This window comes from Ammospiza caudacuta, chromosome 5, assembly GCF_027887145.1.
Source record: "Ammospiza caudacuta isolate bAmmCau1 chromosome 5, bAmmCau1.pri, whole genome shotgun sequence".
Lineage (NCBI taxonomy): Eukaryota > Metazoa > Chordata > Aves > Passeriformes > Passerellidae > Ammospiza > Ammospiza caudacuta.
In genome coordinates, this window is record NC_080597.1 from 62,200,985 (window position 1) to 62,222,232 (window position 21,248).

The window sequence follows — 21,248 nt, forward strand, 5'->3', positions numbered from 1 at the left end:
TACTTATCTAGAGTAAGACAGCACAGATGCTGAGCATTGAGGCATCTCTACCTTTTCTAATACAGTATGTTAAATCTTGAGTTAAACTTAGAAGCCCACAGAAGTCACTTTCAAATAGCAAAGAAATCTTTAAAATAGTGTCAAAGCATCCTTCTGTCAAGGACCAAATATAAAACTAATTTGTTTTTTGTAAGTCCATGGAAATGCGTTAAACACTTATATAGACTGAATAATTCAGCCATCACACCACTTTGTTTTACCAATCCTTTGTGCCAAAAAAGATGATAACATATAAGATAAAAAGGCAAGATATAATAAAAGATAAAACTCAGGTCTTATGTTACACTATTTTGGTTTGTGGACATGAACATTCATATTTATCAGTTTCAGTTCTATGGATTTAAATTTTAAATGTCTTGGGTATAACTTAACAAGCAATTGGTATTTTGAAAAAATTTACAAGATATTTACTGCATTAAAAAAAAAAAAAAAAACACCACCAAGGCCTGAAACAAGTGAAGAAGTAGGATAATTCACTCATCAAAATGCAAGTCAGGTTAAAGAATAAATCAAACTAAATACTTACAGCTAAAAAGCTTTCTCAACATATCTTTTGTAAGCAAAATTCATAATGTCTTTACTTTTTCTACTTTACACAGTTCTTCAGAAGACAGTGATGTATTTCAGTGGATTTCATAGATCCAGCTACAGAATAACAGAGCATTTACTGATGTGAGGATTTGGGAGCCTTTCCAAATTTCTCTTCCCCTCTACTCTAACTAGCTCAAGTACAGGTATTTTGGCTATGTTCAATGATTTACTCCACAGACCCTAACAACTGACTGATGAATCCTAAATTAAACTAGACAGAGAATATGACTCCAGCCAGAGGACTCTTACTACCATACATTCCACCACAGAGGTGGGCATCATTAAAGTGTCCAATTCTATTCTCACAAAAGTCACTGGAAGAACAGTAACAAATACCAAGAGACAGAACGCAGTTCCAACACCTCCAGCCAACAGCAGTTATCTCTCACACTAGGAAATACACAACAGCAGACGATTTAAGCGTGTTGTTATTCCCCTGAAAACCCTCTGCTGCAGTTCATGAGAAACTGGGGCCTGCTGTGAGAATCACCAATCTAGAATTTAAGCTGGAAACAGCACAGTATTTATTTTTTCCACTGAAACAGATGAAAACAGGCAGCTTGGCGAAACAAGGCATGGTTTCAGCTTTAATGGGGAAAGAGGAAGACAAAAGAGAGAAAAATGTTATTTTCCATGAAAGCAGCAGCAGCAGCAGATCCTCTCTTTCAAAAGGTGCCACTGGTCTCTTCTCATGGATTTCTGCAGGAAACAGAGCCAGAATGCACTCGGGGTGCAGACATGAAGGGATCTGAAAATTCCATCTGCCTTCCTGTTCCTTCCACATGAAGGAATGTGACTGTCCCACCCCTCCTGAACGCCTCATCTGACACTGCTTCTATGCCATTCCCACATCATGACACACACTGGGACTAGGGATGTCTATAAACAGGGCCTTCAAAATGCCCCGTCCCTTCCCAAGAGCCACAAGGCAGGCAGATCTGAACAAAAGCCTGACATAAACAGTGCAGGGATGAATGCCTGTAGTCCCTGCTGATGTTCCATAACAACATGATCAGTTCACCTTTCTGAACTTAAAGCGCAGGTAAAGCTAATCCTGTTTACAGTAGTTCAAGATTATCAGGGGGTAAAAGTCAGTACAGGCATATCCTAAGTACTCACAAATAGCAGACAGTAAAACGGTGTAAATCTAAACAGAACTCCTATGTGTTCTTAATTTACTGCTTTAGGACACATGAGGTAGCAAAAGCAAGACTGATGATAGGATCATCAGCCTTTGAGTTAAGAAAAGTAGTTAAACATCTATCCAGCCCTTACAATTATTAGTAGGATTGCTCCTCCCATCTGTATCTGGAAAGTTAATTATATTTCTTGCCTTTACTCATTTTACGTGTCTCTTTCAAATCCAACGTCATAGGTCCCTCCATAGCTAAACCCTTGAAGAACTTCTTTAACAATATATCTCTAAATGAGAGAGATATTTTGGCCTATAGCAGGCTTTACAGTTAAAAATATGACAAATATTCAGTTGGTTTTCTTGTTAAATAAAAATATTTAACAAGAAAACCAACTGAACAAACTCCATCTCTGAAGTGTTTTCCATTCAGAAAGCAGCACTGCTAGTACACTGCTAGCTGTAAACAATTAATTCAGAAATCCCAGGCAACAGAATGGCTTAATGACAAGTTGGGTAAAAATCTGTAACATTATTGCTTAACACCTTAGCAAAAACTTTGCATGAACTTTACTGGCCCTTGCAGGTTCATTGCACTTATTATCCATAGTATCAAGGTGAAAAGATCCATATTATAGGTTGCTAATCAGTGTAATACAAGCACGACTGAAATCTGATTAGCAGCTTGAAGAATTGCTTGAAGTTGTTTCAGAAAAAGGTGTCTAAGAAATCCTTATTGGTTTTAAAAACAATATTAGACAAGACATGCATACAGAGCAGTCTACTAAATAATGAAACCTAGAAAATAGCACAAATCTGCTGTACCTGCTGAGTCAAAACACAGAATTACTCCTTAAGCTTGTTTAATACACAAAAATAGTCCCCACTCTGCATATAAGTATTCCATTTAGGTATTTGGATAAAAATACATTGAAGAAACCTTGATTTAAAAGATACCCTTGGAAATCTCATGCAAAGACTTAAGTATTAAGCTTTTAAATACTACTTTAAATACTCAGATTTTTTTAAAAATTATAATTAAATAATCAGAATTATTATGGATAAAGATCCCATTGAAGTGCAACTTGAGAGGTGCCTATGGAATAGTAATGAGAAAGGGCTCCTTTCAGCACAGCAATAGTTTGAGAAATTAACCCCAGACTTCCTTTTCAAAGGAAAATTCTCAACATTATCATAAAATCATAGCTCAGAGATGAACTTAAATTGAAATTCTGTCAAAAACATATATTTTTTGGGGCATGTATCAGCAGTTAGCTGGATTAAAGAGGCTAAGATAGATAAGGCTAATTATCACGTACCAAGAGCAGTGCTAGAGGTAGCATGGTAAAAAACCTTCAGGTGCTGGAAATAATGCAGCAACAGCAACAACAATTATTCAAATGGGGATAAATTAGTTACAATAAAACATTTAAATAGCTCAGTCTTTCAAATTACCAGAAAGTTTTTATAAATAATACATTTTTTACTCTGGAATAAAATGCCAGTGAATAACAGATATCACAATGAGTAATAGATATTATAATGAAACAAAGGAAGCAAAAGAACCTCAGATGAAACCAGTAGCCATGTTCAATTCAGATATTTGTTGAAGATAAACTCTGCAAGGATACCACCTCTTAGAACAGATTAACAGTAGAACTGATAGATTCCTCATTTCCTAACATGTTCTTATCAGATCTGGATATCATCAGACTTCACTGAAACAACATACTGGACTCATTAAATGAAGAGCAAGCAGTTCTTCACCCTCTGTTACAGGTCTGGATAAATGATCTATTAGACATTCTGACATTAAAGTGTATGAAACCAATAGGACATTTCTACACAATGAGTAGATATAAAGACAATGCTATTTAAAGATATTACATCTCTTTGCAAGGCATAAATTTTGAGTTAATCTCTTATTTACTGACTAATACAATTGAAAATTCTTAAGGAATTTTAAATATTGTTACTTTTCCCTCCCCCACTAACTTCAACAAGGAAGTTGTTAGATAAGGATATATAGTTTAAACATATAGTCAAGAATTGCAACCAAAAGCTACTGAAACATCAAGTAATAGAACTAAGAATGCATAAACCACTTTTCTCAAACATCAATTCTTTCTCTTGACAATAAGAAAAGAAATTATTGAGGAAAAATAATTACCACACCAAGAGGTCAGCAACATGGAGTTTTATCCGAACAAACTGATAGATGACATGACAAAGGACAAAGGCTGAGAACTGAAGACTGAAAGCTAATATTGGATTGAGTAGCTAAGCAGATGGACAACAAGAAGCCTAGAACTCAGAATTGATGCAGGGCATTGATTAGGCACAATTCAATGTTTCACTTCTCTGAAGAGACAGAAGGGAGTATTGAGTGAGTGTTCAATTTAATACTACAAACTATCATGACATCAAATGCTTGGCTTTGAAGGGAAGAAGACTGAAGACATTAAATGTTTCTAAGTAGTGATGATCATTGAAGGTTTTTTCTTTTATTATGATGATACTCAGACAACACTAAAGCAAAAGGTTCAAGAAAAACCACTCACAAAGATACTGGCATGTCCAAAACACTTTACTAGAGTTATAGAGGTTTAAAAAAGTACTTACTTGGTATGTGTCCCATAACCTGATGGTACACCGTAAAGGGACTTCTCTCATCAACAAGTTATTCATCCAACGGAAAGCAAATTGCAAGTATTTCACCTCATGCTGATCCAAGTGCCTATGAACTTGTTCTGAAGACAAAATAAATAGGTATTTTACTGCAGCTTTTCTGAAATCTTGAAGTATCAAGTTCTCTGTCTAAAACAATCAAATACTCCTCCAATCTCAAGGAAAAAACTTGTGGTGGTGCATGCAAATTCTGACAACCAAATGAGAACACTCAAAATATAAATTAGTTAAACATTACAATGGACTGATTTTTCTGCCACTTCATAGATTAAATAACTGGTCTGAGTTGCACTATCTTAATAAAATATTGAGATCAGAGTTTTAAAATATACCACAAAAATATACAAAGTTCTAATGTGAAATCATTAGGTACATATATCCTCACTAATTTCTCAAGCTACAAATTTTTTGGGACAATACAACAAGAAATATGGTTTCCAAATAACATAAAGGCCTCCAAAAATAAAATTTTGGCAGTCAAAAAAGAAAATTATTAAATTAAGAAGGTAAAGAAATATAAGGAAAGGACATGTAAAGGTTGCATTCATTTGAGACAAGAAAAAGTGAGATTAATGTGTAGGAAATACAGTGAGAAAACTTAACTAACAGCTTAAATAATTTCTTGGTATTACAAATAAATGCAAATAAAACCAATACAAATCAGTGGTTTCTAAACCAGTACTCTCACACACTGTGTTTTTTGTAGAACACATACCATTTGAAAGCTGTGATAATCACTTGCATGGATAATTGCTAGAGCTAATAGAACTAATCTACTACATGGCTTGTCTATACTGAGAGAATTTTCTGCAAAAAGGATCACAGACATTCTGTTAACAGGCTTTAGTTAACAGGCTCAAATATGACATTAGCATGGTGTAGATGACAAATACTGAAGAAATGCTCATGTCTTATTTTGAACAAATTTATAGCAAGAAGTCTTTGTTAAAGCCTTAGTAAAATATTCCCACTGTCCTTCTGTATACAAATGCATTCTTTGGAGATTTTGCTGCCCAGATTACCCCTTTATCCAAATTCACAGAGGTGTATTACCAGCTAAAACAATGAGTAAATGCTCATCTTCCAAAGTTTACAAATTTAAGAAATACTTAAAAAGGTATTAAACCACTAAATTAATTAAAAGAATAATCCCAAGAGTATGGAAGCACTATTATAGGAAACATTACCTAGAGATTAAGGGAACAGAAGTTAAGTGATGCTAAATTACGATAAAGACTAAAGCTGCTCAATTTTTTTCCCCTCAGGATGTATTTTTTGGCTATATGAAAGTCTCGGCCAATATAAAACAGTTTTTCAATATGGAAGCTGGAAGTACAAACCTTTTAGATTTTAAAAGCAATCAAAAATGAGGGCTTTAAAAAAAACTAAGACACAACAACACATTACTCCAAAGGTTCACTTAACACATCTTGTGTCCAAAGATAACTAAAAACAAATATCAATGAAAATGTATTAAGCCCTGGTATTTCCCCATAGCACTTGTCAGCCTCCCATCTATGGCTAAAGCAGTCTTCACCAGACCTGGTATTTATGTTCCTAAAGTCACACCCTTCCACAATATAAATATAAACAAATATAGACAAATTCTTAAATTGTAAGGCCCAGAACTGCACACCATGCTCAAGGTGATGCTACAGCAACACTGAACACAGTGGGATAATAAACAGTGGGATAATCAAGTCTTTTGGGCAGCTGGCAATGCTGTGTTTGGTGCACCCCAGGATGGGATTTGCCCTCCCAGCCAGGACAAACCAGATCCCTTTTTTCAGAGCTGTTCCCAATCTACACCTGTGCTCAGAATTACTTCATCAAGGTGCAGAACTTGTAACTTGTTTTTGTTAAATTTTTAAATCTTAAATAAATCATTGATGATTGCCCAATGCTCCAATCTAGCAAGATCCTTCTCCAAGGCATCTTGCTCCTCAAGAGTCAACAGTGAACCCCAGTATAGCATCATCCGCAGATTTGGTAATACTGCCTTCAACTCCTGCATCCACATCACTGATAAAAATATTGAAGAGAGCTGGCCTTAGACTTGAACACTTAAGGACATCACTGGTGAATGCTCCCCTGCCAAATGCAGCCTCACTCACTGCAACCCTTTGAGCCCTGCCCTCTGCCAGCTCTCCACCCACTGCACCATTATTACATCATTTAGATCATTAGACTCATGCCAAACGCTGAATTACTATTGTGTGGCTTTGCTTTGGAAAAATTTAGCTTCAAGCTAAATATACTGAAGTGAGATACTGGGTTAAATTTACTATTTGAATGTCACATGTGGATACATACATTACAGCTATGATTTGATAATCTAGTACATCAAGAGGGACACAAAAAAAAAAAGGCAGTTTTATTTCTAAGCAGAGTTACTAACTCACAAAATTTTGTTCTTCACATAGCAGAAACAATTTTCATTTGGTAGTTTGTAGCCATTAAAAGTAAATAATGAAGAACAATAAATTGTGCCAGTTGTGATATTTCAACTATGGTAGTTAATGGGCCTAATGAATTTCTTGAAAGTTGCTTTCTAGTCTAAACAAGTTGAAAAATGGATTACTAAACTCTGTGCTTTATACCTAATTGATGCAAGGCTGGAATAGAAGATGCATTGAGTAAAGAAGCTAATTCTTCCTACTTTGCAAGTAATTGTAAGCAGAAGCTAATTTGCTGATAAAGGTAATTTGGACTGGCATAATCTAAATCTAAATTTTCCATTTCAATGAAAATAAGTATGTATGTGCAATGAACAAGAAGTTATATAATTACTGTCAGCTTTAGGACATGAAGTATTTTATAAAAACTACTTCTACTGCAGTTTCTGATAACATAATTATTTTACAGTTTAAAAACAACCAATTCTTTTATCAAAATTCAAAAGAAACAAAAATTACATTTAGTAAGCTTCCCAACATTTTCAATAAATCTATTTATAAAGTTTGGGTGAAGGAAGTCTTCTGATTAATGACCAAAATACATTACAGTGATGCATTCCAAAGGAGCATACTGTCAAAAATAGGTAACCTGTAGACAAACAGGTTTATTTATAACTATTAATATTTTTATTAATTACACTATTGGTACATTAATTTGATCACATTTAGCCACCTTAAACAGATGCTTCTCAAAGCAGATGGGCCTACACACATAAAATATTTATTCTTCATGTTCAGTGTCAGCATCTCATGCTGTTTCACCAAAGTCAAAATTTAAATCTCTATGATTACAAAATCATGAGCTAAACAGTTAAGGACAGAAACAACCTGTCAAAACAACTCAACTGCTCTCCTGACAGGAAGATGGTGTTAGAACTAGTCCCTAGGCAAGTTTACACATAAGCAAAGAAAAACAGCAAAATAATCTAAGATTATGCCTGAACCGCCAAATTACTGTGGCACAGCATGGTGTTACCACATCTATCTGTACAATTCAACATTTCAGAACATTAGTCTTTTGGCACTCACCTTTATTCCAAGATTCCTACAAATCCTATAGTTTCTGATGTTTGACCTAGTTTTGAAATTTTGAGTATTACTTAAAGTCTATTTTTCAGTCATATTTCATACCCTGAACACTTTGTTGTTAGCTCTATTGTATCAATATTTTATACTTATTCCATTGTAAATATAAAAAGCACTAAGCGTTAAAAATTATCTGAAATGCATGTAAGCTAACAGTCTCTCATAAAGAGGCATTTTAGTTCAACAAAAGAAAGTGTATATTTCTCATGAAACCCACACAATTTTTCTTAAAAAGTGCAAGAGTAACTGCTCTGATACCAAAGAAAAAGGAAATAATGAGCCAATCTTTGCCACAGGAGCTTATTGGCATTGCCCTTTGCATGCACAATGACTTTTTTGCATTGATCCTTAACGTACGAAAACATGCTATAGAAACACATCAGCACTCCTGTCTTCCATGGAATCATATAATCATTTCAGCTGGAAAAGACCTGTAAGATCTTGATCCTACACCATTAACCTAACACTGCAAAGCCCACCAATAAACCACGTCCCTAAGGGCTCACATCTTTTAAAAACCTGCAGGGACAGTGACCCAAACACTTCCCTGGAAAGCCTGTTTCACTCCTTGATAATCCTTCTGGTGAGGAAATGTTTCCTGATATCCAACCTAAACCTCTCGTGCCACAACTTCCTCTTGTCGTTTCCTCCTGTCCTGTCACTAGTTATTTGGGAGAACTGACTGACCCCCACCTGGCCACAGCCTCCTTTCAGGCAGCTGTAGACAACAAGGTCTGCCTTGACTCCCTTTTCCAGGCTGAACAGCCCCAGGTCCCCCAGCTGCTCCTCATCAGACTTGTGCTCCAGACCCTCCACCAGCTCCATTGCCCTTCTCTGGACACACTCAGCACCTCAATGTCCTTCTTATTGAGAGGGGCCCACAGGATCTGAGGTATGGCCTCACCAGTGTTGAGAAAGGATAATCACTGCCCTGGTCCTGCTGGCCATGCTGTTTCTGATGTGAGCCAGGATTACATGGGCGCTCTCGGCCACCTGGGCACACACTGACTGATGTTCATCCAGCTGCTGCCAGCACCCCCAGGCCCTTCTCTGCAGGGCAGCTCTCCAGCCGCTCTGCCCCAGCCCGTAGTGCTGCAGTGGCTGTTTGTGACCCAAGAGCAGGACCTGGCACTTGGCCTTGCTGAACCTCACACAACTGGCCTTAACCCACTGATCCAGCCTGTCCAGATCCCTCTCCAGAATCTTCCTACCTCCAGCAGATAAACACTCCCACCTGACTTGGTGCAAACTCGCTGAGGGTGCAATCCATCCCTATCTTACAGCTCCCACATACAGAACCTTGCAGTCCAAAACAAAGCACCTTGCCACCAGCCAATGATTGCTTTCTTTTGCAGTGCTCTATTTGTTGAAAGCTAATTTTTAATCTAACTTTCTCTCCTAAATAATTTCTACATTGCTTAAAGCCAGGATATTTGTGGGATACAAAGGTTTGGAGTAAAATCTCAACAGCAGATGTTACCAGAAAAGGGCTTACAACCCCCAATATAAAATTCTGAGAAAAAGTAATTCTGTCAAGACCACAGCTTAGCAGTGAGTTATTAGTAGTTATGTATATTAACTTATATTAATATACATTAATTGCAAAAGGAGCTCCTGATGATTGAAGAAGACATTCTAAAGATCATAAATGTGCACCTCAAGAAAAGACCTCATCACAATACATAGTTCTACTTCAAGTAATAGCAGAGATCCAAGTCAAATATTTACATGCTGATTATATCTTGTTCCACAAGTTTATTTTTTATAACTGGTTAAAACTGTCCACTGTAAAAAATTACAACAAAAGCATTAAAAAATACACTGGAAAGTCCTAAAAATGAAAATATGACTGGCAGAAACACAGAAGTATGGCCAATTACATTCTCCTCATGACCTACAATTTAAAGACAATGGTCTATTTAAATTGAGCTCACTAAACATATAGCTCATAGCTATGACTGAGAAGCATCTTCATCATAACAAAATATATGGTCCATATGCTGATAGTGAAAAGCACAAGAAACTGATAACAAAGCAAAAGAAGAAAATACTAGAGGAGGGAAGGAGGGAAGGGAAGGCCTGGTTCACTCATGGAATCAAATGAAAGTAACAATTCTGCGGTATGTAACACCAAATGGAGGAAAATATTAGGAAAAACACTTAGTAGTAATCCAAAAAGATCTACCCTTCTAGCTAAAAGTTAAGAAAAACTCTCATGTTTGCAGGTGGTCCTCAACATTCCAAGTGCAACAAACAACAGGGAAAAATATATGTTTGATGGGACACCTCTGGGTACCATCACTGGACTTCTCTAGCCTCTTCTTCTAAATCATAACTGTACGAATTCATAAAAGTGTTTATGCCTGACACTTTTTAAATCCCCCATCAAGTGAAACATCTCTTTTCTTCCCTTTTTTCTTTTTTTATTTTTTAATTTGCCATGAAAATAGTAAGGTTTGGCAATTTAAAAGTTTAAGTACTTACAAGTACTCAGGAACTTACAAATTACTTTACAGTCAGGCTCAACTCTTGGTAAGGTTTCTGAACTCTGTAATAGCATACAAATATAATCTCCACAGTAAAACATAAAAAATATTATTTTAAAGATATATCAATTAATTATAATGCCCAGTGAACAGCACTTACAAGTGGATTAAAGTATAATACAGTAATTACAACCATAAAATCAGATATAAAATAACTACTAGTGAGCTAAATAAAGTAGCTTTATTAAAATGAGAAAGAGCTTTGGAGTGCAAATTAATTAAAACAATTATGAAATGCTTACAAGATTTTCTATCACTTCAGCACCAAGCTGACATAGAAAGATGGACCAAGAAACAAGGTCCTTATTAATCACACATTCTCAACAGCAGCAGTAAGGTCTAAATAAATTCTAATAAAATTCTATGTCCATTTCCAATTCAAAATGCTTTCATAAGGCTAAGAATACCCATTTTGCAACTCTTGCAATTAGAGCTCTTTTTTCCAGATACTTCAACACAATCCTAATTCAAAGTTATTGGTGTCTGTAAAATGTTTTACAGTATAATTAAACATGAACATAATTTTGCACATATAATTATGCATTCTTCAACCATCAACCAAAAAATCATTAGCATGATTAAATACCTAACAAAGATAGATCAAATGTAATATATTACCACAGTCTCATTATCAGTTCATTGTATGAACACCCAAGATTCAAATTAAAAACCAAATTAATTAATCTATATCTATCACATATATTGAACAGATAACTTGTTCTGTGAGTTCTGATTAAACAACAGTAAGTGGATTAATAAGAAAAAGTATTAGTCTTGGTTGATATTTTGTCTTTCCGAGAGTCAGATTTTCCAAAAGAAAAAAGCAAAACTATTTTCCCTGCAGTTTAACTGAATGTCCTTCAGAAACTGTGGAAGCATTAAAACTACTCATGAGGTATCTCTAAATACTTTCTGCCTTAACTCGTCATATGAAATGAAGTTCTGAGCAGAATTGTGAAACGTTTGTGTTTAGAGCATTGGACAGCTCTATGGGAATAGGCACCTTTATCTCCTGGGACAAGAACCTGCTGAACATCCACACAATACTCAGAGAAGAAACTGCAAGAATCCCAAGTGAAGTCTGGACATTTAAAACTTTGGCAGCCCATTAAAGAAACACAGCTCTTAAATAAATTCAGACTTTTGAAAGGATAATCCTACAAGTACTAATCCTGTTCTAAGGAAGGATGTTTTATAGACTTCTCCAATTAAATAAGAAAACGTATTAGATATAATTTTAAGAGCTTTATTAACCAACCTTTTAGACATTTCTACAGTAAATATTTCAAAGCATGAGAAGTACACAGAATGGTACAATAAAATAAGCCTTTCCACTGTGGTTAACAAAAATGCACACAAAAATGAAAAAATTTCAACTGAATACATTTCACTAAGAACTTGATCTGCGCATATTTACACACAACACATAACTATGTGCAAGAGAGTTATATTTTAAAATTTTATGTGAATAGTAAAATTATGCAAAATATGAATTTAAGGCCACAACATGAAGGTACTTTATTACAAGTCCTTAGTTCTGGCATCATCTACAGAACTTAAGATAATGAGCCAACCAAGACATTTGTAACCTACGAGAGAAATAAGTAAAGAAAGTATGATTAGTGAAGTCAAGATTTATTTGCTCAGAACATTAGGACAAGAGGCATTATCTAATTTATCTGTCATTTCGTGTGAATGAAAACACATATAAAACATGGCAGCAAAAAGAAAAATAGGACTTGTAAAATTTTTTAAAAGAAGATGGTTTTAAAAGGTGAGATAGCAATTTAACTGCACTTAGGAATAACTAACAATATTTCTCCAAGCAATACTATTCAGTATTTATTAAAAGTCATTCTTTTAAGCAATCCAAATATAATAACCTAAACTTTGCACTAAAACACCTCTTTAAAAATTTTTAACTTTTTTTATAACAATAAAATGTAAATAAACTAGAAATTGTCCCGATGAAAACATCCTATATAGGAATAGCTGTGGTAACTCTCCAAAACAGATGATGAGAAGATGCATTCACAGTGGAAACAGCAGAAATTCTGAAATTTTATTGAACCTTTGAAAAATGCAGCTGAATTCCAGAGAAATCGAAGTCTTCCTTACGAGCAAGTTAAAATGCAGCACTCTTTTTATGTTCCTAGGTATTTTTCCATTACCTCAATTTTGAAGAGAAGGGGGAAAGTATATACAGCAGTTGTAAGCTTTTTAACTATTATTTTCAATAATTTTCTGCATTTTTCCATCTCTTGTTACTAAAATTCAAGGGAAAGTTCTACAAAATGATTGGTGATTTATCTACAAATGCTCAGACTTCTCCAAATGGCTACCTCAAACTCTCATGTAATTACCAGCTGTCTTACAGTAAATTGAAGAAGCTGAGACTCTTCCAGCCAAGTGCTAAGCACCTGTAAATTCTGGAAACACAAATCCTGAATAAGTTTGGGCATTCCTATACTGTGTCTGTTTGATTTCAACCCTAAATGAAGTAAAAGTGGAAGATAGTATGACCTTTTGCATGAGTATGACCTTTTACAAACCATGAGAAATGGTTCATCATTTAGAGCAGAGAAGCTCTGCTGGCATTACAGGAAACAGAAAAGATAATAAGAGATTCTTTGTATTATTGAGCTATCTATTGATTCTCCCTCTCAATTTTTTCGTATAATTCTGAGAAAAATCTGAATGATGATGACAAGTAGACTAATGAGATTGAATAATGTTTTATCTTCAAACTCCATCTCATCTATAACAACATTCCATTAGCAGACCAAAAAATTCCATTAAACACAATTTGTCAAAATTATTTTCTGGAGTTTAAGCAGAGAGATTATGATTCAATTAAGAGAGTATTTTGGCTGTTTGAAGTCCTCTGCAATATTCTGGAGTGTACACACAAGGACAGTTACTTTGAGGGGAGTTGTGATCCATAAGGCTGGGTTAATGAAGGTTGCTTGAATCACTGACATAATGCATTAGCACTCTCCAAAGCACAAGCATCACCTTTCATATACTGGTAATCCATTACTATTAGCAAAAAGGCAGTACAGGCTCCATCCACTCACACAGCTACTTACTACATCAAGATTTGCTTCACTGTGCAGTTACCCAGCATCAAGAAATAATGTGACACAGTACCAACAGGAATATTATTTTCTTGCACAGTAACCTTAATAAGCACTTAGAGTAAGTACAGCAAAAACAGATCATGAGGAGCTTTTCTAAAACGCAAAGTCACTGAATTTATATCAGCCATACATTTCCCTTTAACTGAAGTACAGCAAACCCAGAATAAAAAGACAAAAGCAAAAAAGAAATGAAGAGTAAACCACAATATTCAATCAAACTATGTCACGATTCCACCAAAAACCCAATAAATTCAGGATCCCTTAGCTGAGGCATCCAAAAGGTTATGACTGCAATACACAACCACCATTGCCTAATTAACAACCAAAACTTTATTTTAATCTTAGACATACTTTGGCGTGCTTTCCTTGAGAAAGAAAGTAATTGAGTGGACAGTCTTCAATACAAAAAGAAACAGCCCAAAGAATAACGAAAAATGTGTATCTTTATGACACAAAACTTTTAACTGGACCCTTGTATTAAAAGGTTGTGATCAGCAATACAAAGTCCAGCTGAGAACAAATTACTAATGATATCCCTCCAGAGTCAGCACTAGGGCCAGTATCTTTGTTAAAAACTAATGATAGCATAGAATATACTCTGTGTTTGCAAATGATATGAGATTGGGAAGGGTGCTTGACACACTGAAAAAGAGGGCTACTATTTAAGGAACATTGGCAAGCTAAAGGAATGGCCGAGAGGAATCTCAGAGATCCAGGAGAGGCAAGTGTCCTCTGTTTGGGATGGAAGTCTCATTCAACAAGCACTGACTGGGCACAGCTTGATGGAAAGCAGCTCTGCCAAGAGGGACGTGGGGTTCCTGATGGACAACAGGCTGTACCCAAGTCAGGAATGCCCTTGCAGCAAGAAAGGCCACGCATTTGTTGGGCTTTCTAAGCAAGAAAGACAACAACAGGTCAGGGGAAGGGATTCTTCCTCTGCATCTACCACTTGGGAAACCATGTCTGGCACACATGAGCAAGCCCAGTGGGAGGCAGAGGAAGCTGGAGCACTTCACACATGAAAGGAGGCTGACAGAACTGGGTTGATCCAGCCTTAAAAAGAAGCCTATGAAAAGCTGCAACTACCTAAAGGGAGCATGCAGAGAATGTGGAGCCAAATTCTTCTCAGAGGTACACTGAGATAAAATAAAAGGTAGTGGACATAAGCTCCATTTTTAAAAACAATTATTTATATAAAAAATAAAATGACAGTGGAAGTAGTCAAACTTCTCAAACAGTTCTACCCAAAGAAGCTGCAGAATCTCCATCCCTGGAATCACTCAAAACTCAACAGGACAAGACTCCACAGAGCCTGCTCTAAATTGGTCCTGTCCCATTAGACAGAGTCATCCAGGCAAGGAAAAAGGCTTGGAACACTGACTTCCAGAGGCCCCATGTAACCTAAGCAGTTGTAAATGTCCATCAATATTTACTAGCAAACACTCATGATATCTACTAAAAACTACAAAAAAATTATAAAGACCTCACAGCTCTATTTCAAATTAGATAAAAAAAACAGGAACTCACACTTTACTCTCAGTTGCAAAGGATAATCAAAGAACAGGATAAGATGACACAGCTATTTGTTACAACTGACTTATTTTTTTAAAGTGTGAAGCTTTAAAAATAATGCTTCCTAAACCTAATAATTGAGAGAAATTATTTAACTATATCCCTAAAGCACTGAAGGCATAAATAAGACTTCAGCATTTCTTTTTTCCTTAAACTAAAAAATAATATATTGTATTATGCTTAATATTTTTATTCAATTGAACAACAAAGCTGACTATCAGAATGCTATTTCTAATTTTAAAAACTTGGTTAAACAATTTGTTTATATAAACATTCATTGACCAAGTTAAGGAAGTCTATTTATAGGAATTTGAATTATATACTTCATTTAATGTATAATAATTTGCTTCTGAAATGAAAACATCAATTGATGCAAGACTAAAACTACATATAAAAATCACATCACAAGAAGTTAGAATATTTTTTAAGCAACAAAATACACTGATTTAACTATATTTTAATATAAATATTTAGCTACCCAATATACAGAAATATGCCCTTACATTTTTCATATTTACTGGCATTTAAAAAAAATATATCAATAACAAAAATTTTTACATACATTTAAGTTTATAGTGAAGTTTTACACAAACCTTTTTCTCCTGCCATTGGTTTGTGATCATTAAAAATACCTTAATATCCTAGAAAGCACAGAGACCATTATAAAATATTAAGGATGTACACACAAGGAGGCAAAATCTCCTATGAGAAGCACGGGCACAAAAAAACCCTTCACTATATGTAACAGAACCAGGGAATTAATGTTTCCAAGAAGATTATCAAATATAAAGCTACACAAGAAATATTTTTCTAAGTCATCACTGCCATGCTAGTGTTGCAAATATATGCCCGGTTCTGCTTCACAACATTTTGTTAATACTCTGTTCATTAATTTAACAAACTATCAAGAGATTATGTTTAGAATGGGCAAGCATTATCTCTTGCATTTCATTTAATTAAACTCTGTCCTAGCTATATGACAGTCAGCATTTCATAAAGGAATTACTTTAAGGATGAAGGTAAAATATTTCAAAGTGCGCTGCTTAAACATGAAAGAATAATCTAAAATTACCCCTGCACATACTGTAATTTATCTATAAAATTAAAGATGTTATTTCCAGAGTTCATAATTAATTGGATTCCACAGAGAAATTATGCAGGCATTCCAGATAGCAAAATGATGCACAAAGGCACAAAACATAGTGCCGAAGGACAACCATAAACAACCACTGTGACTTGCTGCATTACAACAACCATTGAGGCTTAATGGGAAATGAATACTGGCTGCCTTTTGTGTGTGGTCATTACTCTGCTGCAAAGAAATTGCCATTGAATTTTGATTATATTGCCTTAATAAAAAGTAATGAAAGAGGCTCATGCTCTAGTGGCTTTCTTTTAAATGATACACGACATGATCCGCAAAGGCCAGCGCGCCACAAGCCAGCGATGACACCTCACCTGAGGAAGGTGATGTTACTGCACCACTGCAGGTGACTGCAGTGATGTTGGCTTTTCCTGCAAGCATTTTAACCAAACACTTTCAGTGTAACATCAGTTAGAAATCAGTTTGCCTTTGAGACTTACCATCAATCCGACTAACAAGTTCTTCCAACATCTTCACTTTCCTTTGGATTCCTGGCTGTGCAAACGTGTAGTTATCCTAAAGAAGAGACCACATACAAGTATTAGCTGCAGAAAAGCAAAAAAGGTTTCTTTTCTTTCAATTACTTTTCTTAATCCATGTATTTTTCTCTGTTTTCTGATGGTGTTTCTGTTTTGTGACTACATTTCCTAGGTCTGCTTCTACAGTAAAATAGTAAATCATCACACTGTACGGTTCTGTGAGTCCCCACCTCTAACAGCATATTCTGTATAGCTATTCCTACATCAACTGATCTCTACTTGCTAATCTAATGAAGTTACTTTATTGCAGAAATTCAAGTAGCTTTAAAAGGCCCTCATCTTACATGCCAAAATGTGCCATGTTAGATATTTTTAAGGTGATTTTTTTTCTCAGAAATTTACAATTCTACAAATAATGTAGGAAACATGAAAATTTAGCCTATAATCAGAGGCTGGGAAATAATTTGATCTTTTGAAGTACAGAGTAATAACTTCAAGCAGCATAAGAAATCAAAAGTCTGTTTTAATGTACTTATAACTGTTCTGAACCCAAGATTGCAGTTAATATCATGAATCAAAATCTAACACACAAGCAATGTAGCTAAAAGGGCATTATATTTGCATATATTTCTTTGAATGAATTAACTCTAAATGGATTTTTAATTTGTGGATTGCAGCTCTATAAAATAGACTTGAGTTTGAAATAATGAGAGCAAGAAAGATATCTCTGCTTGAAACCAAAAGTGATCAATCTTTTAAAATAATGACATTATTCAAATATACAGCAATGTTTCTGAATATTTAATTGGCAATCCCTCCATTCAGCTCTTTTTGTTACAGCTGTCTTCCTGTGGTTCTTGAGAGATTCAAGAAAAGAAAATAATACATACATATTTTAAAAGAAAGTTGCTATGTAGAAGGTTTTTTTGTGTAACCACCACAAGCACAAAAATTAGAGTATTGGATGTTTTGCCTCAACTGCTATTGTTTGAGTAATTCCTTTATCAACTGGAGGTAAGTAATCCCAAAATATTAATTTTTCTTGACTTCATTTCAACTTTTAACTTGGTCTTAGAGTAGAAGAGATGATTATCTGTTCATATGTCTTATGTGTCAGTTAATTTTTATTTTTTCTATTTAAAACCAAAAAAAGTTCTCATTGACTCTCTTGACTTTATTTACATGGATGTTTTAAGGTTTTATTTGACTTATGAAAGTAAACCACAATTTAATCTTCAAATTCTGTAAAACTGCTATAAAGTGTGAAGTCTAAAAGTTCACAAGGCAAAATGATACACTAATAATCCTGTAAATTAAAGTAGTTCAGTCTATAAGCAATTTACAGTATCAAAAAGTCTACTGTATGCTCTGATCACTTGTAACTGACCACAATAACAGCCATTTTAAAAATTATAGCAAATTTTTCTACTAGTTTAGCAGTGGCCCTTTCACAATAATTAATATTAGAACTCCGTGTATAAACTAAAACAGTATGGATAAGGAAGCAAGAATAATTCCCTGAATTTTTCAATTTTTTACAATCACCAAGTAAAATGTGCAACACCTTCAACTTGTTGACATTATTTCACAAACAGAACGTGAGCATCCTTTTTAACCTTTTTAATGCAATAAAGCACCAAAATGGAAAGAATGGAAAGACACACAGAATTCAGATCTATTATACTCTCATTTCAGGAAGACAGAAACTATCCCATGCACTAGAACACTGCCTTCTACACAAGTCTGACAGACACCTGTATTAGTCATGGATAATATCCAAGGCACAGAATCTTTAGGAAATAATAATCACTTTCTTTACAGAATGTACTCTAACAACAGAAACTGTATTCATTTTTTTTTGGTCGCAAAATGTTTGTTTACTGTTCTATTTATTTATTTAAACAAAGTTATCTGGTATTTCTAGAAGTAGTACTGCACTCAAAGTACAGCAACATGGTATTTAATTATTTCCTCTGTAGAAGAATTCTCCTGTATGTAATACTGAAAGTCGACACAGAGTTAAAACACTGGTGCTTCGATCATTAGTTTCTCCCCAGGTAGTGCAACTCTTGACTGTGATCTATGAATCTGAAACTACTTTATTTCTCAAAGCCTAATTTAATCCATACAAACCGGGAAATGCAACCCAAAACTGCCATCTTGGTTTGAAAACAGGTAAATTTGCTTTTCACTACATTTGATCTTTTGCTTATTTATTTTTCTGTTCATTATTTCAGCCGCAAATGAACACAGCTGGGGGTCACTCTTCTACTTGTGTTAACTCACCTAAACTGGAAAGATCTTTATTGGATTCCCCAGCACTCTCTTCTAATTAAACTGTGTTGTACATATGCCCTCCTATGACACTTGTAGTTGACTTCCTAGAGTTTGTGAAACTGTGAGAAAGACTTTGTAAATGTAAAAGGTATTCTGTTACCCACTATTCTTGCTCCTTTTGTGCTTATCAATGAAGGAAAAATAGTAAAACAGAAAAGAAAAGACATGCTAAAGTCACAAAATCCATTAATTACTGCTCAGGGCTGAGTCAAGACAATTATTTTCTCAATTACTTACCACTATTTCAGAGATTGTCTTTTGCTCATTATGGATGGTCAACATTTCAAATGAGGAAATATTAAAAAAATCAGGATGAAAACTAGGAGTTCACATAAAATATATCTTATTTCCAAACACTGTTCTTGACAGTGAGCATTCACATATGACAAAGTATGTATTTACACCAGAACCCTTATAAACATAAAAATTCATGCACTGGTGTGCAATAAATATCTAAATTCCTTGATGTTCTACTCAGATAGGTTCCAACACACTTTCAGTGAACTGTGCTAACCTACTTCACAGCTGAATGGGCATAATATCTAGTTCAGACTGACACATAATTAGTTTCACCTTACAATACAGAAGGTTAGGACTTTATGTCACAAGAGATCTAAACTTGCATCAGCTTCAAATCTTTGTGTTAAGTCTGTACTTATTCTGTAGAAACTGGTATAACACCCTACTTCCCTGCAACTACAACTAGGTCTGGATTTCTCAAAAACTGGTTGCTATCATTTAAAATAAAATAATAAAATTATAGGCTTCACAGAATATTTTAAAAACTAGTAAGCAATTCCTTACTTTTTTAAGGGTAGAGAAATGTTAAATGGAAGAAACTTGGAAAAATGCTCAAAACAGATTTAATTAGGACTGTCCTCCCAGAGAGGGCAAGGGGGAGAGAGAGAGAGAGAGAGAGAGACTTCATAGGCACTAGCTGAAGAAAATCCCTCATCTTTTTCTACGTGATGATGGGATCATTTTAGAAGAAGAAGCAGCAAGCTGAAGAGGAATGGAAAACAATCTTTCATGACATCACGAAAAAGAAACAGAGCCAGCCAAAGTAAAAGAAAAAAGCACTGTCAGTAATTTGACATTATGACTGCAGCCAAGCAGAGGTGCAGGTACAATGCTTCTCATCTTTTCAGGTCATACACCAACAGTTCACCAACAGTGCACTGAAGAAAATATCAGAAACATTTCTAGAACCAAATGGAAAGTTTTGACACGAGGTGTTCATTTGTTGTTTGCTCATGTTTCATCAATGAGATCAGAGCTTTTAAATATAGAGGATACACTAAGCAATCCATACAAATCATACAGACTTGGATGGCTATTTTCTCTACCAATGCATATTTAAGAACTGCTATGCATCAATTTAGTATGTTCAAGTATAGTATCACATGAACAAATGACAACTGAAAGAAAAAGGTTTTCTTATCATTATGTCACAAAGAGATCTCCTGAATTCTTCTTTTTTACACATTTAAGTACTTCATTCACATATTACTGAATTCTCTAAGCAAACTTCTATTAAAAATCTTGGTTCATCTTGCTCAGAAAGTTATGCAAAGAGATAGGGGCAGGAGGGAGGGAAACATGACACCAGATAATGATAGCCACGATGTATATTTACACTATCCATGGAACCACACTTCACCCAAAATTTTTCTAAAAGATTGAGATTATAATGTAAATTCAGTCCTGAATATAGCTCAGGAGAGAGTGTGCACACACAAGAACAAACACACAAGTGTGCTGAACTATGCTGTTAGCACAGTCCATAGCATGTTCCATTATTACTCCAAGACACCTTCTTTAGAAGAAAGGGTCTGTCAACTGAGGTGTTCTCATTCTCTGAAAAAAATCCCTTCACCCAGGATTTTTCTCCTGGGAAGCTGAGAAGTCTCAGAGAAAAAGAAAACAATTCTTATCTCATTTTCTTCTCCTGTGTTTTGCTTCTCTGGAATGTGTTTGGCGAATTTTTACCCCCAGGTGGTTGTTTCATTGGATTTTG

At 35.0% G+C, this 21,248-nt stretch overlaps 1 protein-coding gene across 1 annotated transcript in view; it reads right to left on the reverse strand.

Moving 5' to 3' along the window:
- TBC1D22A (TBC1 domain family member 22A) overlaps window positions 1-21,248 on the reverse strand; it is a 140,993-nt gene that overhangs the window by 63,030 nt on the left and 56,715 nt on the right. Inside the window, exons 10-11 of the mRNA XM_058804668.1 lie at window positions 16,856-16,931; window positions 4,406-4,533 (exon numbers count right to left, since the gene is read on the reverse strand). Coding sequence (XP_058660651.1) covers window positions 4,406-4,533; window positions 16,856-16,931 — 204 coding nt within the window. The remainder of the gene's footprint in view (window positions 1-4,405; window positions 4,534-16,855; window positions 16,932-21,248) is intronic.